Source organism: Mobula hypostoma, chromosome 22 (genome assembly GCF_963921235.1).
Source record: "Mobula hypostoma chromosome 22, sMobHyp1.1, whole genome shotgun sequence".
Lineage (NCBI taxonomy): Eukaryota > Metazoa > Chordata > Chondrichthyes > Myliobatiformes > Myliobatidae > Mobula > Mobula hypostoma.
In genome coordinates this window covers 31,059,856-31,084,491 of record NC_086118.1, presented here as the reverse complement: position 1 = coordinate 31,084,491, position 24,636 = coordinate 31,059,856, and the positions used below count along the sequence as shown (strand labels likewise).

Below are 24,636 nucleotides of genomic sequence, written 5' to 3'. Positions count from 1 at the left end.
AGGAGATACAGGAGCATGAAGATACACACTCAATGATTCAGAAACACTTGTTCCCTTCTATCATCAGGTCTCTAAATGGTCCATTTGCCCATGATCTGTACCTCATTATTCCTATTTTTTTTTTTGCTTTTACTTTTTTTGTAATTTATAGTAATTTTTATGTCTTTATTTTACTGCTGCAAAACAAGAAATTTAATCTCATCTATGCCCGATCTAATAAACAAGAGATCCTACAGATGCTGGAAATCTAGAGCAAAATGCAGGAGGAGCTCAGCAAGCTAGGCAGCATCTATGGAAAAGAGTTCAGTCAATATTTTGGGCCGAGACCCTTCATCAGGACTGGAAAGGAAGGGGGAAGATGCCAGAACAAGGTGGTGTGGGGAGGGGAAGGAGGTCAATTTAAAAGGTGATAGGTGAAACCAGCTGAGTGAGCGAGGGGGGATGAAGTAAGAAGCTGGGAGCTGATAAGTGGAAAGGCAAAAGACTGGAGAAGAAGGAATCTGACGGGAGAGGAGAGTGGATCATGGGAGAAGGAGGGGGGCGGCAAGGAGAGGTGACAGGCAGATAAGGAGAAGAGGTAAGAGGCCAGAGAGGGGAATTAAAGAAGGGGGCGGGGGAAAATTACCTTAAGTTGGAGAAGTCGATGTTCATGCCATCAGTTTGGTGGCTACCTAGATGCAATATAAGGTATTCTTCCTGCAACAAGAGAGTGACCTCATTATGGCAGAAAAGGAGGTCATGGATTGACATGTCGGAGTCGGAATGGGAATGGGGAGGAATTGAAATAGTTGGCCACTAGGAAATTGCACCTTTTGTGCTTGGAGTGAAGATGCTCGTCAAAGCAGTCCCCAGTCGACATCGGGTCTCATCAATGTGGAGGAGGCTGCATTGCACACCGGATAGATGACTCCAACAGATTTTTAGGTGAAGTGTTGACAAGGACTCTTTGGGGTTCAGAATGGAGGTCAGGAAGCAGATGTAGCTTTATCACCTCCCAATTTTGTACTTCCCCCACCCATTCGGCTTCACCTATCACCTTCGACCTTGTCCCCCTTCCCCCACCTCCTTATTCTGGCATCTTCCCCCTTCCTTTTCAATCTTGATGAAGAGTCTCAGCCTGAAACGTTGACTGTTTATTCACTTTCATAGATGCTGCCTGACCTGCTGAATTTCTCCAACGTTTTATGTGTGCTGATCTAATAATTCTGATTTTGATTCTTTTTTTTTCTCTCACTCTTTCTCACAGGAAATCTTTCCTTATTCTTCTTCACGAATGATTGTATTAAAATGAAATAAGTTGACAGCGTGTGTATTTTCAATAAATCAATGAACATTTTAGAGCTATGGTGTGCTTGATTGACTGGAGGCGTAACAATTGTCATTCATTTCTATAGAAAGTGACTGTTTATCAATAATAAATCATTTTTCTTGTTCAGCAAGTTTCATTCGCCCAGTACTAGTATCAAATACTTGCACAAGCAATGTACTACAGTTTTGGTGGAGATTGAAGCTCATTCTGCCTACTAATGGAACCCAGCTTCTTTTTCCAGAGAACTACTAGTTTTGCACCAAAGTGCTTTACCGTCATTTGTGTATTTTCCAACTAACACACAATTGGAGATCGTTTTGTGCTATAAACATGTCTGCTGTGGACGGGTTTGACACTGTCCAAACTGATTTCACAGAGTTACCCTCATAACTACCAGAGAGAGGAAACTTATCCTGTTAGTCTGTGCTCGATTTGAACCCATATCCCTGAGGTGAAAGGTCTTTGTCTAACCTATCACACTACTCAGTCATTAGTTCTTACTGAGCTGGTTTCATGGTATATTAGTGAACTACTCATGTGATCTAATCTTATTGTAGCTGTGCGTTGATAGGATAACCCTTATTGTCTTTACTAAAAATAAAAGATAAGTAAAAATCTGTTATTTTAAAAAGTGGTTTCCTGAGATGGTATAAATGAAATAATAGATCCTCAAGTTAGTGTACTTCAAATTGTTGATTCAAGACTGACTATGCTCATTTATTTAGATGCCTAATCAAGAAAAGATTCAACTTCAGATTGTCTTTGAGTGACAGTCTGAGCGGTAATTATCCTCATCCTGATGTTAAGATGCCTTCAGCAAAGGATGTTATCATATTAATGTGGAGTTTATTTGTTTATTTAATATGCTGTATACTTTACTCAATGGTGAAAAGCAACTGGAGAAACAAAAAGATATTTTTAGGTCAGCTAGAGTGTATTGATGTGAAGTTTATTCTCCAGTTTATCCTTGAATATGGTGAAAACATGAAGATTTGTCATGTTAAACTAATAAATTAAACTTCAGGATAATAATTTGTACTGGTTAAAACTAGCAGTACTTTAAGTATTGCACGTAGTTGAACACTTTGTTCAATTAATCACAAATTTAACTGTTGTGACAATGAGTAAACCCAGGATTGATGTAAATGACTTACAATTTACATTTTTTTCACTGTTCGCTGAGCGTGTATGTGCTTCTTAAAATCCATTGTATGCTTTTGTTTCTTGTGATAGCAATTTATCGATATTTTATGTCATGTAACCTTTCTGAAGTGTTTCATTTGTCAATTTTGTTAAATGTTGTCATATGATTAGGTATTTGAGAGGCAATCATGCCAACTCCGATCAAGTAAATCCTAATGTGTGGCCTGTGTCAAAAAAGACTGGCTGAATTATCAGAGGCGCTTGACAAGTTTTTTTTGCTGGAGAAACAATAGTCTGTGGAAGATTAGCTGCTGGTTATTAAGCAGTGATGCAGTTCTCTGATTCCATTTCTCTCGTCTTTTCTATTTGAGCAAATCTCAAAGCCTTATAATTAGTTAAAGCTGATCACACAAAAAAAAAATCAGAAATCATCTGCACACTCCACTGCTCTGTGACCATTCCAAAGATTTAGGTGATTAACATGGCAAAAACAGTGGGAGGCTAATTGGATAAGCTTTAATCTTTACACCACTGAAGCATAGCAACGCAAATCAGAAAGGAAAAAGGAAGTAGGATGCAGCACAGTTACCAAACATGTCATAAGGATTACAGATATAAGGTGATATTTGTCATGATTTTAGATGGCGTTAGTTAGAGAAAAAAAGGTGGTGATGCAGATTGCTGCTAATTCCTTTCTTGAAAGAATGCAATCCTGAACACTTGGAATTAACTGTGCTTGTACAATTGTGTCTTTTTGCTAAGCATACAGCAACATGAAGCCAATGCAGATGCTTGTCGGCATTTTTAGTTGTTTATGTTATTGCTTTACCTACCTAATACTGATTGGTACACTTTTTGCAGCCTTGCCTTTGCTTTATTGTGATGCTAAATTACTAAGTGTTAAAACACAGTACAAAAAGTTGTCGATATAGATTGAAAAATTTCAGTGGACCTTCTGTTCAAATTCTGCTCGTGAGGCTGATTGCTTTAAAATTTAATTTTGAATTTTTTCTCCTCTATAAGTTGTGTCATTCAGAATCATTATCCGAGGTTTTGTAGTAGTTCAAATAGCAAGTCTCCTCTCTCATTTACTAAAACAGAGTTACTTAGAATTTTCCACTTTCGTTCCCATTAGTACAGATAAAGTTGATAAGCTATTTAATAATAAAGATCATTTATCAGAAAAATTAATTGACTTTATATCTTTGAAAAACATTTGATTTAATGCATTAGCCTGTGATGCCTGCCATCTCTTTCACTGAATCTCAAATTATTTTTGACTGTTCAATTAATAACTATTATTAGCAATTTGGAATAATTACTAAGTCTGCTACAATGTGTATTTCTGCTGTCGAGACTCAGCATAATGCATTTCTCTCTCACTATCTCTCCTTCCTTTACTAAGATGTTCTTTAAACTCTGTCTCCACCATTAAGCTTTTGATCACCTCTCCTAATATTTCCTTTTGATGCTGAATAATGTTCCTCACATGAAGCTTGGAAAACGTTGCAGTGTTAAAGGAACTATTTAAATGCAAATTGTTTGAGTGATTAAATGATAAAATTATTAATTGAAGTTGAAATAATTTTACTTCCATGGACAGTACGGTTCAGTTTTTGTACGACATGCATTATAGCATGTCTTCAGTCAGCTGTTTCTTCATTTTCATAGATGCTGCCTGACCTGCTAAGTTCCTCCAGCATTTTGTAGGTGTTGCTTTGGATTTCTAGCATCTACAGAATTTCTCATGTTTAGTCTTCATTCGAAGTTTCAGTCATTGTAATCTTTGTGTTCTCTTCTAAATTAGCATGGTAGTCGTGAATTTTTTTAAGAAGTTACATAACATGTTTTTTCGAATTTCAGAGCATTTACAAGCCACTGTATATTTTTCTTTTTTGGTATTTAGTACTTCCCCTAATGTACCTCAATCCCAGAAATATTGTAAACATTTTTAGTGTTTTCAATACGTAGTTTCATAACATTTTCCCACCTGTGATAACCATCTTTATCCCTTATTGTTATTGTTAGATAAACATTTTAGAGTATATTTGAGCAGTAAATAACTACTGTATTATTAAATTAGATCCTTGCAGCACTTTAGCATTACCAAGTTTAAATATTCGATGAAACTTTTACTGAAACTGGATTTAATTTTTAGGACCAGTCTTATGAATACAGATCCAAAGAGTGGTCTCATCAATCTTTGGTTAATGGAGGAACCAGAAGAAACAAAAGGTCTTGATTTTAGTGAAATCAAATTTCAACAGCAGAGGATCATAGAAGGTAAAGCTCATATTTATTAAAGTTCATAAATATTCTTTAGAAGCTTCTGAAAATAGACCATTGAATTCTTGAATATTGGGGTATAAAGGTATAAATAAGGATATTATAAGGATAAGCATGATTATTAACTGGAAAAAACTGCTTGAATAAAGTTGATTTTCAAGCTGTTGTGCTTTTAGCAAAGGATATCAAAAATCTTTTTAATGTTATGACTTTACACCAAGAATTATTAAGGTAGTCTGGTGCTTGCAATGACTTAAATGAAAATTAAGAAAAGAGAAATGTTCAACGTGTTAAGGCACCTTCAGAGTTAAATTAACATTTTAGTTCGATGATTTATTATGAGAAGTTAATTTATGATCCATCTCAATCAGGCAGGAAAATAACATTTATTCACCTTTGAATGTTCTTGACAAAATCTGCAAAACAAGGAATTTTCCATATATTTGAAAGTGCTAAACACATGGAGATGCATGATGAACAGTATAGGACTATCTTCAAAATTTATGCTCTAGGTTTTGCGATGTATTACATTATAAATTCAATATATTTTGTCTCCATTCTTTGGATATTATAAATATACAGTTATGGGTTATGTGTATTGAACCATGTAAGTTCAAAATTAATTGTAGGTATGTCTTTGGAAGATAATGCAATGCACAATGTGAATATTTCACTAAATGTAATTGTTTCTATCCTTCAAAGCCGATTTAAGTTATAATCTGATCTTTGTAAACTAATTACAATTAAAGGAAGCTATCTGGAAAATTAGTTTCCAGACTATTTGATTCATTTACAAGAAAAATGAGATGATTCATGATGAGCTTTTGCAGATATGAAATCTAATATTCTACACTAACTCACTAGGTGGCAGCTGTTTGCAATGAAACTGAGTAACCAGACATCAGAGCTTGTTGTCGTATGAATTACCTGAAAAGTACAAACACCTGGTATTTGGAAAGGTACAGATGGAACTAAAATAATTATGTCTGGAGAGCCTTCAAAGTGCACAGTTATATAATAGGTGCAGTATAAATGCAGCAAAATGCCTCTTAGGAATTTAATGCTGAGTTGAAACAGAGTTGATTTGATACTTTGGTTCTATCTTGGTTGCAGTTCAATTTCAGTGAATTTAAATAGAGAGGATTCTGGTTAACTGGGCCGTCAGTTAATTGGGGTAGCCGCTTGTTTGGGACAACTCTTAAAAATCAAAAACTAATTGAGAAAATAGACAGGATTCCCTTCATTCATTTGCGATACCATGCCGCCTAATTGGGACAGGAGACTTTGTGGAACAGTTTCTAATTAGTGTCAGCTGCATGCACTTGTATGGCCATTACACTCTACACCTTGCTTAAAATGAATAGTTTTTACATAGCATCAGTTGCAGTTCAAAGAGCAGTGATTTTTGTTACTGATAGTTGGCAAGAAATAAACAGTAAGACAATTCAGAACTCTTTTGCTCAAGCATGGAGGTGCTGGAAATGCTCAGAAGTAAAAATGAAACAATTTCACTATTTCAGCAAGTTAGGAACTATAAAGAATTTGAAGATATTGAATGTTACAACGAAAATGAAGATTTGGAGGATGCAGTTGTCTGAGGCATTGTATGAAGGCAGTCCATTATCTCCATTGATTTTGTCATTCAAAAGAACATGACATCATACACTGGATGAATTCGTCCACTCCTAACTATTAGGAACTAATACGTGGTTATACAGTAATGTAGTAGTTTTGGTAGTGTTCTAATTTGTCCCGTGTTTCATTTAAGTAGATAAATTGTTAAATAGTAGTTTGTCTTTTTCAAAGTTCAAAGTTAAATTTATTATCAAAGTACATGTATATCACCAGATACAACCTGAGATTAATTTTCCTCCTGGAACACTTAATAAATCCATAATAGAATAATGGACATAATAGAATCAGTGAAAGACTGTACCAATTTGGGCATTCAACCAGTGTGCAAAAGACAACAGATTGTCCAGAGATACAAAAAGAAAGAAATAATAATAAATAAATATGCAATAAATATCAAAAACATGAGATGAAGAGTCTTTGAAAGCAAGACCATAGGTTGTGGAACATTTCAATGATGGGACAAGTGAAGTTGAGTGGTTATCCCCTTTGTTCAAGAGCCTGATGGTTGAGGGGTAATAACTGTTTCTGAACCTGGAGGTATGAGTTCTGAGGCTCCTATACCTTCTTTCTGGTGAAAGCAGTGAGAAGAGAGCATGCCTGTGGGCTGGGGGACCCTGACGATGGATGCTGCTTTCCTGCAACAATGCTTCATGTAGATGTGTTCAGTATTGGGGAGAGCTTTACCTGTGATGCACTGGGCTGGATCCACTACTTTTTGTAGGATTTTCTGTTCAAGGGCATTGGTGTTTCCATACCAGGCTGTGATGCGGCCAGTCAATGTACTCTTCACTACACATCTATAGACATTTGTCAAAGTTTTAGTTGTCATGCAGAATCTTTGCAAATTCCTAAGGGAGTAGAGGCACTACCGTGCTTTTTTCATAATTGCCCTTGCGTGCTGGGCCCAGGACAGGTTCTCTGAAATGGTAACCCAGGAATTTAAAGTTGCTGACCCTCTCCTGCTCTGATCCTCTGATGAAGACTGGCTCTTGGACCTCTGTTTTCCTCCCCCTGAAATCAATGATCTGCTGCTTGGTCTTGCTGACATTGAGTAAGAGGTTGTTGCTGTAGTCAGTGACTCAGTCAGTTTTTCAAACTCACTCCTATATTGTGATTTGTCACCACTTTTAATTTGGCCTATGACAGTGGTCTCATCAGCAAACTTGAATATGGTATTGGTGCTGTGCTTAGCCAAAAGTACAAAGTGAGCAGAATGCAGTTAAGCACACAGTCTTGTGGTGCACCTGTGCTGATGGTGATTGTTGAGGCGATGTTGTTGCCAGCCAGACTGACTGGGGTCTGCGTGTGAGGAAATCGAGGATCAAATTGATTAAGGATGTATTGAGTCCAAGGTCTTGAAACTTATTGATTAGTTTTGAGGGGATAATGGTATTGAATACCAAACTCTGGTCGTTAAAGAGCATCGTAATGTATGCAGATTAAACCTTTTATATCTTTTTAACTATTTCCGTGAAACTTCAGCTAATTGGGCAGCTGCTTAATTGAGCCAAAATGTACTGTTCCCAAAGGGTCCGAATTAACTACAATCCACTGTATATCAAGGTTGAAATTTTAAAATATATTCATGAAATTTGAAGATGTAGTATTTAAGATACAATGTTTTAAATGGATCAGTAGTCTGTGCATCCTGCAGGGAATTGAATCGATATTGTAGGGCTGGTTGCTTCATCCTGAGAGGGCACTTCTAGTTGCTGAACTCTCTTTGCCTCTGAAAAGGATCACCGAGATGTTTAACCTCTTATCTCTCTTTAGTAACATTTGTTGAAGTTGGATTCTGCACAGCTCTGGCCTTGTATTTTTATTGTGCATTTTTTTTTGGCTCATTCATGACACCAGAGACCTGGATGTTAGAATAGTTCTACATTAAGTCAAAGTGAAGCAAGGAATGTAAGTTTGTGCTTCCACTTACTCAGTGTTCTGGTTTACATTGATATTCACAGCAGCAGTTGCAAAAGAATAACAGTTATTTGCAGCAGAACAATTGCTGTTGGCATTTAGCTCAGAATTTCATTTGGCACGATATTGTTTTATGTAAGGTGCGATTTCAACATGGTTATTTTATGAGCTATTTGTTTCAGGATTTATCAAGATAATGTAGTTAATAAGCATGAATAATCTTATAGTAGCTTTTTACATCTACTTTTCAAACATTACATCTGGTAGTAGATAGATCAAAGTTTAGTATTAACATAAGAGATCAATTGCAGTACAGCAACCAGAATCTACACCAATGAGTTCTCTAGCCGTATGGTTCTAAACAGTAAGATGTGGAATGCTTTAACTAAATTCCAACATCCAGGACTGGTTGCCAAAATGAAACTTGATTAATATTAATTTATTTTTCACACAAAGTGGTCTGTTACTAGTTTATAACTTATAAGTTATGTAATGTGATAGATATTGAAAATATTAGAGACATTATTAATTGCTACCAATTAATTTTATAAATTATTTTTTGCTGCCTGTGTGCATAACTGGTTTGATGTGCCCAACTTAACTTGAGAAATTTATTACCTCCATTGTACAAATTGCTTCAATACGTTGGTTGTTGTATCTGTGGACTGGAGCTTTGGAAGATGGGTAGAGAATCTGATCCATCCTGTTTTGTAACATTTGGTTGAAATTGGAGCAATCGTAACGTTTAATATGAAGTGTTTATTGCTTTCGGAACTAAATGAGGAGGACACCAAAACTAATTTTATTTTCTTGTTGCTAAATTGATTAACGTTGTTTTCTTGTGCTTTTGTTTTAATTCAGAGCAAGATGCGGGCTTGGATGCTCTGGCAACAGTGATAGCGAGACAGAAACAAATGGGTCAGGATATAGGGAATGAATTAGATGAACAAAATGGTAAGTTTCTTTGTTTACTGTAGATTGTACATGAGTTATCTTTGGATGTGTCTTTATGGGCATTGCTAACATGGCAGTCACTTCACTCTACTGTCATTTGAATATATTGGTATACAAATCCCATCTCGTTACTTAAAGTTTGTATGTGCTACAGTGTTTTTTTATTTCAAAATCAGTCCATAGAAGATTAAATTTTAATGGCGTGCTTATCTTCTGTACTTATGACATGACACATAAAGAAAACTAGAGAGAGTCTATTCAGAGAAGAAGTGATGAAAATGTTCTGAATAGTGTCATTGTCTTAGATGTTGCAGGGAAGATTGCCTATATTTGAAATTATGGGATGGATTGGACAACTATACTAATCTTTGCCCCAGCTGCCCACTTCCATTTGCACAATGTAACATCAGTTGGCAGAGATGCATGTCATTTGCTGTCAAGCAACAAGTTTTTCACAATTTAACCTCCATGTTGGAAATTGGTTTACGATTGTTAGATGTACTGAGATAGCGTGGAAAACATTGTTTTGCTTTATATCCATACAGGTCATTTCAAAACAAGTGCGTTGAGGTAGTGCAAAGGGGAAAGTGGTAACAATGCTGAATACAGTGTTACAGTTACAGAGAAAGGATATGGAATTAGAAACTAAGGTGCAAGGGCCACAATGAGGTAGAATGTAAAGACCAAGAATTCATCATTGACATACAAGAGTCTGATAACGGTGGGATAGAAGTTGTCCTTGAGCATGGTGGTGCATGATTTCAAACTTTGGAGTATTCTGCCCTATGGCTGAGAATGGAGAAGAGAGAATGACTGGGGTAGTCAGATCACATTGCTTTTTACATTTCTGAAAATCTGTGCCAACCAACTGGCGGGAGTATTCAAGGACATTTTCAACCACTCACTGCTATGGCCGGAGGTTCCCACTTGCTTCAAAAAGGCAACAATTATACCAGTGCCTAAGAAGAATAATGTGGACTGCCTTAATTACTATCGCCTGGTAGCACTCGCATCTACAGTGAAGAATGCTTTGACAGGTTGGTCATGACTTGATTGAACTCCTGCCTCAGCAAGGACCTGGACCCATTGCAATTTGCCTATCACCACAATAGGTCAACGGAAGATGCAATTTCAATGGCTCTTCACAGACCTTAGACCACTTGGTCAACACAAACACCCATGTCAGGATGCTATTCATCAGATATAGCTCAGCATTTAATACCATCATTCCCACGATCCTGATTGAGAAGTTAAAGAACCTGGGCCTCTGTACCTCCCTCTGCAATTGGATCCTCGACTTCCTAACCAGAAGACTACAATCTGTGCGGAATGGTGATAATATCTCCTCCTCGCTGACCTATCAACATTGGTGCACCTCAGGGGTGTGTGCTTAGCCCACTGCTCTGCTCTCTCTATACCCATGACTGTGTGGTTAGGCATAGCTCAGATACCATCTATAAATTTGCTGATGATACAACCATGGTTGGTAGAATCTCAGACGGAGACGAGAGGGTGAACAGGAGTGAGATATGCCAACTGGTGGCGTGGTGCCCCAGCAGTAACCTGGCACTCAGTGTCAGTAAGACGAAAGAGCTGATTGTGGACTTCAGGAAGGGTAAGACAAAGGAACACATACCAATGATAGAGGGATCAGAAGTGGAGAGAGTGAACAATTTCAAGTTCTTGGATGTCAAGATCTCTGAGGACCTAACCTGTTGCCAACATATTGATAAAGCTATAAAGAGGGCAAGATAGCGACTACACTTTATTAGGAGTTTGAAGAGATTTGGTATGTCAACAAGTACACTCAAAAACTTCCCATAGCTGTGGAGAGCATTCTGACAGGCTGCATCACTGCTATGGGGGGCTACTGCATAGGACCGAAAGAAGCTGCAAAGGGTTGTGGAAGCTGAAACTGAGAGTGACCAGTTAACAATCTGTCCACTGTGTTAATTCACTCAGTATACCAAACAGATAATAAACCTGTTTCTGATTCTAATATAACCTAAAAAATATGATTAGGTCACAATAAACTTTTATAAAGTGGAGATGTTTTTCTCCATGTGTTGAACAAGTAGCTATAATTTGATGCAGGCTGCTGTTGTGTTATCGGAGTAAATAATCAGCTGCAAGAAAAAGTAAAGTATCTCTGTACTCTTCACATAATGCTTAGAGATTTTCACCTTTTTGTGATCATGGAGTAGAAATATGTTTTTTTTTAAAAGAAGCTGTGCGGGAAATAAAATGATACACCAATGAACAACTTTGAACTTTTCTGTTATAGTACTTATTTAAACCTCGCACCAATCAACATAAGCAGCAATTAGAATATATATATCTAGAGACATTGTAAGCTTTGTATATGTGTTTTCTGCTGTATATTTTATTAGGCAAATTTAGAACTGTTAGTCTGAGCAGAACCCCTGAATTTGATATGCAAGTTCAGTAAAAGCTTCGAAAATGTTCAAGATTGTTTGCGGGCAAGTGCGATGAATATAATGAAAGCCAGGCATTTGCATGTATAAGACTCTAACTGACATAGCCAGACATTTGCAAATGCCAAATCCATTGAGACACTGCATGTAGAGATTAACTTTCAGGAAATAAATGAGTTGGTTTAGAATCTGGCAGAATCTTTGTTTCCTAGTATGATGTCATTGTTGATCCACAAACACTCAGGGCTGGAGAACAGCGTCAATTTAACAATAAACCTGATTTTATTATGTTCTTGAAATTTCATATTGAGAAGCTTCATTAACCTGTTTATTGTGTTCTGTTTGGGGGAGGGAGCGAAAGCTTCATCAACTGTTAATTATTGTTTTGTTGCTGAGCAACGGGCCATCTGTATTTTTCCTAATATTTGTGAGTAATGAGGTAGCTTGCAAAGAGAATTTTGAAGATCTGTGCCAAAGCTGGTTTAAAAACTTCTCGTGCTTCATTAAAGCAGATGTAAAATTAAATTCATATAATTATTAAAAAATACGAGCCATTTCCTTTTCGGTAAAGTTTCCATGGAACCATATTGCCTGGTTACATGATGTACTATATGGAAAGCATTAGTTATTAAAACAATACATTGGAAATCGGATTTTGTGCTGAGATTATTTGAGTCCATTTTCTTTTCTGCTTTTTCAATGTATATAAGTTAGTTTTAGGACTGCAGACTGAACAGTTCATCTTTTGCTTTTTTTAAACTGTGGTCAAAATATTCCAGAGATTAATTTTTTGCCTGTGCTTTTGGGGTGACATAAGTGAAAGTTAATCAAACTCTTTCTTTTGTAAACTGTTTGTAAGTTAAGAGACCTTCGTGGCTGAGAATGCAGCTTCCTTTCATTTTTGCATTACATTGTCTCATCAGGTAGTACTAAGTCACTTGTAGTGGGCTGTTCCTCATACATCAAAGTTAACAAAAGTCAAGTTATTCCTTATTCTGTTAGTAGCCTACATTGCTTTGAAAGATGTTCTGGTTTCCTTGAATATATCTGCTGTTATTTGCTGGTTTTGTAGCATTTGGATCTGAGTTATGTTTGCTCCAAATCATGCCAACAGAGAGAGGAAATGCATCCAGGGAATTGGATTTGAATCCAGGCAAGTAAAGTGAAAATCCAGTTTCCCATTCAGCACACCAGCCTGCTTCCCTTAAATGTGCAGTTTAGCAAAATTCAGAAGACAACATTCAGATAACGTAAAGTGAGTCATAAGAGTCATGCAGAGTGGAAACAGGGCCTTTGGTCCACTGAGTTTGTGCAAACCTTCAAGAATTCCTTGACATCATTCTGCGTAATCTTTTTTTTCATTCTTCCCACTTTCTTGTCAGCTGCCCCCACGTTTCTGTTTAGAGATGCAGCACAGTAATAGGCCTATGCGGACCAATTAACCTACTAACTGGGAATGTGGGAGGGAATCAGAGGCAGCCAGAGAAGACCCACGAGATCGTGGGGAGGGCATGCAAACCCCGTACAGGATTGAACCCGGGTCACTGGTGCTGTAACAGCATTATGCTGACTGCTACACTACCGAGCTGCCCTACCATTGCCACTCATTCACCCAATAGGATCAATTCACGCTGGCCAATTATCCTGCCAACCAGTGTGTCTTTGGGATGTGGGAGGAGGTGGAGCACCAGGAATAAATCTATACAGTCATAGTGAGAATATGCAAACTCCATAGCACTGGAGGTCAGCATTGAACCCAAATCACTAGAGACGGGAGGCTTTTGAAATTAATTTGTTGCTTAAGTAATTCAAGTTTTGAACTTTTACCATTATTGTAGACCGAAGTTGCTTTGAACTTGTACATTTCACTGTTTGGTTCTGTGTTGTCTTGAATGTGTATACTATCAAATCTAACTAAAGTTTCTGTTTGTATTTATATTTGATTCAATTACTTGTTAAAGCTCTCTATGATATAACTGCATGATATATACTGTATGACACTTTCTGAAATGAAATGGGGAAGTTGGAGTTATGTTTTTCGTTTTGTTCTCTATTAAATAACTATTGCAGTTAGGTTTAATTCCATTTACTGAATTAAAATTGCTAATTTCCAATGTTAGTAATACAGCATCCACTGATGGAAAGAAAAGTCATTTTAATCATGGTTAAGCCCCTTAACTGTGAAATGACCACCCTTTAGATGGGAACATTTTGGTTGGTTTTGCTTTTTATGCACATACCTATATAAAATTATGATATAAAAGTTCATTTGAAACCCTATTTAAAAATCAGCAATAACTATATCCATCTTTCTACCTCTATTGACTTGTATGACCTTTAAGTCTCTTGTGTAATGCAAAATGTTCTTCATAATTCCAGAGTAAACTGGATTTATTGGCTTGACTTTCACTTATGGAAAAGCATATCGTGTCTTTCCAATTAAAATAGTTGCTTAATAACTGGCAGTAGATGCTCATTTGTTGCCACTTTTTATTAAAAGGCCCATGGGGTTTCAGTTGTTATTTCTCATGTTGAATAATCCATGTACTAATTGCCAGAGTTCTTGCCGCATTCTTACTGAGGACCTTGGGACATTTGTAGATTTAGTATGTTTCAGATTTAGTAGGGGGTGGAATATAGTGTTTTACATTTTCTAACATGATGCTTATAATACTAGGGCACTTAGGCTGCCATTCAGTGACTTCGCATTTATCTTAAATCACTGAATGACTTCTGGTTTCGAATGTGGCTTGGTGTTATATTCTGTGAAATATCTCTTAATATCGACATAGAAGTTAATGGCATAGAAGGACGCCATTTGGTCCATCATATTCGTGCCAGCGTAAAAGGGCTATTGAATAATTCCAGTTACCAACCTTTAGATGATACCGTGCCTATAAAAAGTATTCATTCCCTCTTGGAAGTTTTCATGTTTTATTGCTTTACAACATTGAATCACAGTGGATTTAATTTGGCTTTTTTGACACTGATCAACAGACTGTTTAGTGTCAAAGTAAAAACAATCTACAAAGTGATCTAAATTAATTACAAATATAAAACACAAAAAATCATTGCATAAATATTCATCCCTTTAATATGACAAACCAAATAATTGCTGGTGCAGTCAATTGGTTTTAGAAGTCGCATAATTAGTTAAGTGGAGATCACCTGTGCATAGTCAAGGTGTTTCGATTGATTGTGGGGAAAAATAGACTTGCATCTGCTGGTGAGTCAGTATCCTGGCAAAAACTACACCATGAAGACAAAAGAACACTCCAAGCAACTCCATTAAAAGGTTATTGAAAAGGACAATTCAGGAGATGGATACAAGAAAATTTCCAAATCACTGAATATCCCTTGGAGTACAGTTAAGCCAATTATAAGAAATAGAAAGAATAGCTGTAAATCTGCCTAGAGCAGGCTGTCTTCAAAAACTGAGTTACTGTGCAAGAAGGGGATTGGTGAGGGAGGCCACCAAGAGACCTATGACAACTCTGGAGGAGTAACAAGCTCTAGTAGCTGAATTGGGAGAGACTGCACTGTTGTCCGGGTGCTTCACCGGTTGTAGCTTTATGAGAGGGTGACGAAGAGAAAGCCACTGTTGAAAAAACTGACATGAAATCTCAGCTAGTTTGCCAGAAGGTATGTGGGAGACTCTGAAGTCAGCTGGAAGAAGATTGTATAGTTTTATGAAACCAAAACTGAGCTTTTTGGCCATCAGACCAAACACAATGTTTGGCAGAAGCCAAACACTACACATCAAGAAAAACACACCATCCCTACCATGAAGCAGGGTGGTGGCTGCATCATGCTGTGGGGATGTTTCATTGCAGCAAGCCCTGGAAGGCTCGTGAAGGTAGAGGGTAAAATGAATGCAGCAAGATACAGGGAAATCCTGGAGGACACCCTAATGCAGTCTGCAAGAGGACTGTGACTTGGGATGAGATTTGTTTTCCAGCAAGACAGTGATCCCAAGCATATAGCCAAAGCTACACAGGAATGGTTTAAAAATAACAAAGTTAATGTCCTGGAGTCCAGACTTCAATCCAATTGAGAATTTGTGGCTGGACGTGAAAAGGGCTGTTCTGTCATGATCCCCATGCAATCTGACAGAACTTGAGCAGTTTTGTAAAGAATGGGGAAAAATTGCAGAGTCCAGATGTGCAAAGCTGATGAAACCTGTCCACACAGACTCAAGGCTGTAATTGCTGCCAAAGGTGCATCTACTAAATACTGACTTGAAGTGGGTGAGTAATTATGGAATCAATTATTTTGTGTGTAATAATTGTAATAAGTTTAGTCCAATTTATAGAAATTGTTTTCACTTTGACACAAAAGATTCTGTTGATCAGTGTCGAAAAAGCCAAATTAAATCCACTGTGAGATTCAATGTTGTAAAACAATAAAACATGAAAACTTCCAAGGAGAGTGAATACCTTTTAAAAGCACTGTATATTTACCTGACAATATTATGTCCTTTTGAGCTGGAAGATTTTGATTAGTTTTACTATTTAAAATTTCAGATATCATCATATTAATATTCGCTGAGCCATCCTCTGTAAATGAATGTAGCTAGTCCCTAGTTTATCAGTTTGAAACCTTTAGTGCACAGTCTTGACCTGTAGCTTAAAATCTAACCTGGATATTGAAAAGTAACTGGTTCTGAGACCTTTCAGAAAAGATTACTGTTATTTATTTTAGTATGGTTTATTTGATCCTGTTTTGCAGGTAAGCATTTGAAATCTCTAGACTTCCACTCTACCAATTATGGTGGAACAAAACTACTTTAGCAGATAGTTTTCAAGGTGGACTGTATAGGAGTTATATTTTGGAACTACTATAAGCAATGCCATTAATTTTGGGGATTATGCATTATTCTGTGCAGGGTGCTTTACTTTTAATTTTAACTGCTGTTGCTTGTTCAGAATCAAATGTTTATTCTGAATTGTTGACTTATTCCCCACTAATGTCCTCATGGAATTATGCCCATCTTCCTTCAGATGTTACTGTCACTGTTTCAACTGTAGATCTTGTCTATGTGATAAGTTACTTCGAATAATAGGTGAGTACTGTCCTTTAGTAAGACAGTTTCATCCTGATGCAGGATCTCAATCTAAAATACTGACTATCTGTCTACCTCCACAGTGGCTACATGACCCACTGAGTCCCTCCAGCAATTTATGTATTGTTCTTAATTACAGCATTTCTAGCTTCTTGAGTCTCCAATTTCATTTCATTCTCACTTTCATTCTCAAGCTGACTTTTGTTATTATGTTATCTATTCTAAATATGACATCATAAAATTACCTTTTAAATATGCATTTATCTTATATATGTTAATAGAATATGTTACTTGCTAAGCATTTCCTTATTGAGGAGTTTTTGGAAATCTTATTGTGGATCTATAATGGTATGAACCTCAGTTATACTTATCCAACTCATTTGTTTTCTTCTCTTCTTTCATATGTATAGAACAGGATGAATACAGGCCATTCAGCCCACCACTACAATGTCGACTGGTGGGTACTAATTTCTATTAATCCTATCTTCCAGCACTTAGCCTAAAAGATTCTTTGTCCTGGCAATTCAGATGCTTCTCTGAGAACTTCTTAAATGCTGTTATTGATTTTGCTTTCACCATTCTTTCAGGAAGCATATTGCTGATACTCACAATGCTTTGGCAGAAAAAGATCCCTCTCTAAATCTATAAGCATTAGCCTAAATCTATGTCCTCTAGTTTTATCTGATATGGGGAAGTGTTTCCTGCAGTCTACTCGATGATACCATCTCTAATGTTATATACCTCAATTATGTCCCCTCTTAACATCTACCTCTGCTGGGGAAGCAAACCTAGCTTCTCCATTCTCTTCTAATGACTGAAATGCTCTATCCATGGCAATATCCTGGTGAATATCCCTTTTACTCTCTCCACTGTAGTCATATCTTTCCTATAGTGTGGTGATCAGAGCTGCACATGTATTTCACCTATGGTCTAACTAATGTTTTGTGAGGTTCGAGCATAATCTTCCTGCTCTTGTATTCAGATGTGCCTGTATCACATACCATGTTATCTACTTGCACTGCCTACATTCCTGCCTATTAGTATAATCATTTTCTTGCCATGTGTGAGAGAAAATAATTTGCAATGGTACAGGAAATAAGGAGATGGGGAATAGGTCTAAAGGAATTGCTCTTTTTGGAGCTGGCGTCAACTCCTTGGGCTGGATTGCTTCTTTCAGTATAATAAGATGATGGTTCAAGTATTCACAATTCTAAGCTTTTAAGTCCAAAGAATAATTGCATACTCTGCTGTGCTGTACAATTTTTGTACCATAAACACTATATCATGCAGAAAATGAAATCCACACATTTTAATTCCACATCCCATTCCCATTCTGATATGTCTATCCACGGCCTCCTCTACTGTAAAGATGAAGCCACACTCAGGTTGGAGGAACGACACCTTATATTCCGTCTGGGTAGCCTCCAACCTGATGGCATGAACATTGACTTCTCTAACTTCTGCTAATGCCCCACCTCCCCTTCGTATCCATCCGTTATTTATTTATATACGCACATTCTTTCTCTCACTCTCTCCTTTTTCTCCCTCTGTCCCTCTGACTATACCCCTTGCCCATCCTCTGGATTCCCCCCCCCTTCCTTCTCCCTGGGCCTCCTGTCCCATGATCCTTTCATATCCCTTTTGCCAATCACCTGTCCAGCTCTTGGCTCCATCCCTCCCCCTCCTGTCTTCTGCTATCATTTTGGATCTCCCCCTCCCCCTCCCACTTTCAAATCTCTTACTAGCTCTTCCTTCAGTGAGTCATGACGAAGGGTCTCAGCCCGAAACATTGACTGTACCTCTTCCTCGAGATGCCTCCTGGCCTGCTGCGTTCACCAGCAACTTTGATGTGTGTCTAGTGATAATCATATATTCTGACCATGTATTTTAGGTATACATTTTGCCACAACTTTGAAACTCAGAAAGAACAAGCACTGAAATGTGTGTGAATACTTCATGTCAATGCTTTTATACAATTATGCGATGCCTTATTACCTACAATGATACATTCTCACATTTATCCCAAGAGATAATTTGTATTTATAGTGATTTTTTTAACAAACCCTGTATATTGTCATTGCTTTTGCCAGAGTGTATTTTGGCAGCAGTGTGCAATTGTCTAGTTAAATGTGGCCGCAAAATGTGTATTTCGACAGAATAACATCTTGGCTAGCTGTCAGCGTCTGGGAGGTGAAAGCCCTAGGGCTGAATGACCAAACCATGGGAATTAGCCATGAAGCATAATTTCAACTATTTCTTTGATGAGAATTATTGCACATTTTATGGCTTAATTGCATAATAAAGTAGATGCAAAATACTTTATGAGCATGGAGCTTTGGAATTGAAACTTGATTTTTTTTTGCTATACATTCTTGAATCATCCCTTTAATCAGGTCAGTAAAAAGCTTTGTTAACTTTGTGGTCATCTATCAGAGCAAATATTTTATGCTGATGATTTGTCAAATCTTTTAAATATAACTACATAACAGGGAAAGAATAACTCATTTGGGATGAGCTTTGCAACAGCTGTTTCCAATTGAGACAACGTGCACAATAAAAAGTCAGTTCAATATGTAATTTACAGTAATCATATAATAGTTAATGGTTTAGCAACTGTGTGTCACTACTGAATCATAAAATGTGTAATCTTTCATAATATGATTGATTTTAACATCTAAATTACATAGTTAGTAAAATATGCTGTAACAACTCTTTTAGCATGGGAATTAGAAGCCCTGTTATTTAACGCATTACACTAGTTTTTGGTTTGTACATTTGTCATTTCTGCATTAAATATATAGTACTTGTCGCATTTAAACAGCTTACTATTTGATCTTTTTTAACTGTTATGAACTATTTATGTACACTATTTTGACCAGACCCAGTTGTTTATCTTGTACAGTTGATTTTACATTTGATTCGTCAAGATTTAAGTCCAAAGTGTTTTTGTTAATTATTGCACATGTGATTATTATAATGCAATGGTCTCATATATGGATAACTAACAGAATGTTACAAATGTTTTGGCTAAGAGCAACCTTGAATCCCTCTAAATATAACAGATCTATACTTAAGATTCAGATTTCTATACTTATCCATGTATCAATGCTATAGAAATCCTTGGAGCCATTGAAATAATTATGCATTCTCAGTGGGCTCCCTACTTTTATGTTGAAATTTGATGCATTAATTCAGATTTTCAGGAGCATGCAAGTAAGCAAAATACCTTCATTATGCAAATTACATGCAAGGATCTTTCAGCTGTGCATGCTTTCTGTTTTTTTTTTCTTCCTTGTATTTAAATATCCATATGGACTTTGCATGGAAATGTCAGGAATTCCATGCAAATCTGACAACGTTTTCTATGTACCTGTCCGAACTTTGTGTTTTCAGCATGAACATGAGTGTCCCAAAATTACTCACAGTTTTGCCATTTGAGAGGATTCCTTATGTAATCTAGCTTGGGAACATGAAGCTGCAACTGTTCTCTTTCATTTATAGTGGGAAATCTGCTTAAGCAACTTGAACTAGGCTATTCCTGCCACAGGACTGATTTCAGTCAAGGAGAAGAGTAACAAGGGACAAATTTCAGAACACATGTTTTTAATATTTTTGTGTTTTACTTGTTTAATTTTTAAATAATTTGAATAATTTTTGATTGTTTTAATAGTTTCTAAATTATTCCAAATGCCAGAAAAATCCAATGTTTGACAGTTATCTGGGTTCAACTTTGCTGATCATTAAAGCTTTTCTCAAGTGACTTGTGCATCCCTGTCTATCTCCCAGAAAATTGTTTCTGAACTTTATTAACATTATTTTTTTCTTCTAACAAAACTTTTAATTTCCAAACTAATTGTGCTGTAGAATTATAGAGTTAAATAGCATGGAAACAGGCTTTTCTACCCATCTTGTCCATGCTGACCAAAGAGCTTATGTAAGCTAGTCCCATTTGCCTGCATTTGCCTCTTAAGTTTTCCTATCCACTTATCTGTCCAAATGTCTCTGAAACATTATCTGCCTTTAATTAAATATATCTACCTTTTCCACTTCCTCTGGCAGCTCGTACCCATGGACATCTGTGTGGATAGATCTGTAAATAGAATAGAAACTTTAAAATGTTGCTTTTCCCCCCATAAAGAGTCAAATCCATTCTCTTAATTTTACTTTACCAATGGTTCAGTGAGGGTTGTGTGTGAAGATCTCAACTTGTCTCAGATGCTTGGCTTTAAAACTTCTCATCTTTGATTCTGTGGATTGTGAACAGTTGTGAGTTTGAGCCAGTGCAGGATATTTAATTTCATAGCGTGTAGAGGTACTGTTCATAAAACTCTGCTGATAGAAATAAAAATAGAAAATGCTGTAAGTAGGTCAGGCAGCATCCACGGAGAGAGAAACAGAGTTAATGTTTCAAGTTGATCTACTATCTGTCATTTGATAGAATACTTAATTTAAGATTAGCATTTTCTGTTCAGTAAATTTAATTTAATCATTTGAAACAAGGGATGTCAAATACTTTAATTTGTTTCCATTACAAGTGAGTTAGGAAATCCTACTTGTTTTGTTGGATATTGTTCCGCTATACAGTCTATTAAAAAAAATGCAATAAACCTCGGGGGCAAAGGATATCGGAAACCAGAGAGAAGGATAGAGGGAAATTTCACATTAATTCAATTATCAAAAACAATATTTAATTCTGAAGTCAGTTAATTGTCCACCTGTGTTTTCCTAACAGTTGAAAAAGATAACTGCTAATTTCTTTTATGCCTCTGAGGCAGAGATGCTAATTACTTTGGCCTTTGAGACAGAGAGGAAGAGCCTGATACATAAATAGAGAGGGGGAAAAAGATGAATTCTTATTTGCTATTTTTAAAACCATTTTATTATTTGATGCTGATTAATTTTCAGGGCTATGAAAGAATAGCTTGTAACATGGCATTAAATGGGCAGCTTTCCAGAATGACTGCTTAAATAAACTGTGAGATTTTTTTTCCAAGCAAGAAGGATTTTTAAAACTTCACTGAGGGAAACAAAGGATGGAAGAAGCTGAGAAGGCCTTTGATATGATATTTGAAGCAGATGGAGAACTAAGTAGAGTGTAAATGTGTGCAGAGCAAAGAAGAGGGACAGATTATAAAGGGGTCTAAAGAAGAGAAGGGAGAGTAATGTTCGTGGTGAGTGGCTGGCAGGAAATTAAGTGAAGAAATGACACTAGTGATGAGAAAAGTGAATGAAGAAAAATGATTTACATGAGGAAATAGAAAATAAGGCTATGAGTGTTAAGTATTTTCTGTGACATTATCACAGATGTGTTGACAACAGTGGTTGTTCCTTTCCCCACCATATCATAGCACACATTGCTCAGCCGAACAAAATCAGGAACAAAAACCAAAGGCAAGGAGTAGAAGCAAAGGGAAAAGGAAACACAGATATAGCACAGAGTAAAATCAGAAAATGACCATTTTCTTTGGCATTGCCACAGGAGATCAACTCACTTTCAGGCGAGGGTCAGGAATAATTGGCCCAGAATACACACATAATCCATACATTCTATCATATTTCTATTAAATTTATTTTCATTTTGGTTATTTATCAGCATAGTTAATTAGAAAAGAGAAAAGGAAGATTGGTTGTTGCATTGATTTTTTTAAAGTAGCATTTGATGTACTGGGAAGCATGGATCTGAAATACTGCAATACCATTGCATATATGTTTAATGATTTAGCATTGTTACAGGTGTAATTTCCATTGAAAATGTGCACCAAATGTATGATGGAAAAAAAATAACAGCTGGAAATAAAGTTTTGTTACTTAAGGTCAGTTAAAAATACTTTCAGTTATCTATACCATAATTATTTAACCAGCTGTTTGCATGGAAGTGTTCTACTAAGGACTATATTGTACATTATAAAGCACTAGAGTATTGGCAGATTTGTTTCACAAATGCTCCAATAACTGTAGACAGATGTGCATTCCAGATTTTCAGAACACAATTGATTTGCTGAAAATGAGAGTGTATGTGTAAGATGACTTTGAAGTCATTTATTTATGTTGTTAATAATGAGGATTTATACTATGTGCTAATGACAGTATTGCAAAGCTGTTTGTAGTTTAATTTCTAGTGAAATAACATACTATTGAGATTGTTGAAACTACACACAAAAATAATCAAGAGCAACTATGATGAGAGGGCTAAGATTACTAATGCCTCTGAAACGCAATGTCCTGATATATTAAGTACATAACAAAATAAGAGATTTAATGAGGTATATTTTGCATATCTCTCTAACCAAGGAATTCAAAGTTCACATTATTCATTTGTTAGTCTATATGGTGCCAGGTATTCCGTAATACAGTATAAAATGCAGAGCATTCATTGAACATTAGCTACGGAAACCGGAAACCTGGATTGTGCTTCAAACACCTCTTCGAGGTATCCTATTCTGAAAAGAACTGTGTTATATTTTTATAGCTCTTGGTAATTTGTTTCACAGCCATCAATATCAGAAATTTGTGCTTTGTTGCAAAGAATTGTAGGAAAAAAACTTAAAATCGTCAAATCATTTGTTTCCAGGTGGCAGCCACATAGCGCCTTGACACAGTTTTTTTAGTTGATGTTATAGATTTTGAAGTCTTCTTGGAGCAGATTTGTTTTTAATAAAAGAAAACCGGAAGCCGCAGAAATCACAGAGCGACTTTTGTGAATATACTAGCAATCACAAAGCATGATGGAGATTCTTTTCTTTTGGTCCTAATAGGAACTTTAAAGGACAGTTACAACATCTGTGCTAGTTAAATTTCAGCATAAAAATGAAAGACAATAGGTAGGATTGTTGAGAAACTCTTTGCTACAAAGTTGTGAACCATTTTACATAAATTGAAACTGATTTTAGCACAGTAAGTACTTTTAGAACATTGACCAGAAGAATCTATTTTAGGCAAGCAAGTAATTGAATGGCTTCAATGGATAAGTCAAAGTCTTTTGAAAACTTTGAGGTGGTGAAGAAAACAGAAATCCACAGAAGTGAGCAGAGAAGTCTCGTTCCTGTATTGGGTAAGGGCAGGTTACTGCTTGAATTACAGTCATTTAAGCAGCAGATGTTTATGTTTAGAAAAAAAAAGTCTGAGCCTCAACTAGAGCAGAAGAGCATTCAATCAGTCTTCTGATGACAAGCAAGTAGACCAACTTCACACTTCAGCAAATATACTCAAATGTTCTTCGTCAGTGACATTGACTATAATCATTTCATTTGCCATCATTTCACACAGGAAGACAGCAGTAAAATAGGGCTGATATAATGCAGTCTGTTGGTATGGAATTGCTCTAGAAGACATGTTAACCCAAACTGCTCCTTGTGGGATCTAGGCACATTTAGTATTTTTGTTTCAGAATGGATGTTATTTTTTTCTGGACTGAAATAATATGAATAATAGAAAGTAGATCTTAGCCTTTAAAGCATGTTGACTATGTAAATTATTTTCAATAACTGTCAATTTTGATTCTGCCTTTAAATTGATGGAATCCCAAAGTGATACAACATAGAACTATGATACTAACTATACCAATGCTTTCCCCATTATAATTCTACTCTACTTGCTCCCAGTATTATTGTTACTCTTCAAGCAATTCCCTTATTCCCTTTCAGAACTAATGCTGCAGAGAATTTGTCATCCCAAACACATAACAATTTAAAAGTGTTTTTCCAAACACACAATTATTTTTGTAATCATCTTAAATTTGTACTTCTATTGTTATCCCACCATCACTTCTCTTAATCTCCAAGAGTGCCATTGTAACCACCTTGCATCACTGTCAGTGCTTCCCAATTTTTTCTTCAGTATGTAATCAGCAAGTATTCTGGTGAGATCTGCTGGGTGATATGTCCTTAATTGAGTGG

General features: G+C 36.4%; 1 protein-coding gene and 1 long non-coding RNA gene across 8 annotated transcripts in view; one reads left to right on the top strand and one right to left on the bottom strand.

Moving 5' to 3' along the window:
* The window catches only part of stx8 (syntaxin 8), a 189,291-nt gene that overhangs the window by 44,362 nt on the left and 120,293 nt on the right, over positions 1-24,636 (top strand). For all 4 annotated transcript variants that reach the window (XM_063074370.1, XM_063074371.1, XM_063074372.1 and 1 more), the window contains 2 exons: positions 4,611-4,735; positions 9,152-9,244. In XM_063074370.1, the coding sequence (XP_062930440.1) occupies positions 4,611-4,735; positions 9,152-9,244 (218 nt within the window). The remainder of the gene's footprint in view (positions 1-4,610; positions 4,736-9,151; positions 9,245-24,636) is intronic.
* Positions 1-24,636, bottom strand: part of LOC134360249 (uncharacterized) — a 69,839-nt gene that overhangs the window by 30,417 nt on the left and 14,786 nt on the right. For 2 of the 4 annotated variants that reach the window (XR_010021289.1, XR_010021290.1), the window contains exons 3-4: positions 20,911-21,073; positions 20,780-20,831 (exon numbers count right to left, since the gene is read on the bottom strand). This is a non-coding gene — a long non-coding RNA (uncharacterized LOC134360249). Of the gene's footprint in view, positions 1-12,996; positions 13,076-20,779; positions 20,832-20,910; positions 21,074-24,636 lie in introns of all 4 variants that reach the window. The other 2 variants (XR_010021288.1, XR_010021291.1) reach the window with 2 other exon arrangements.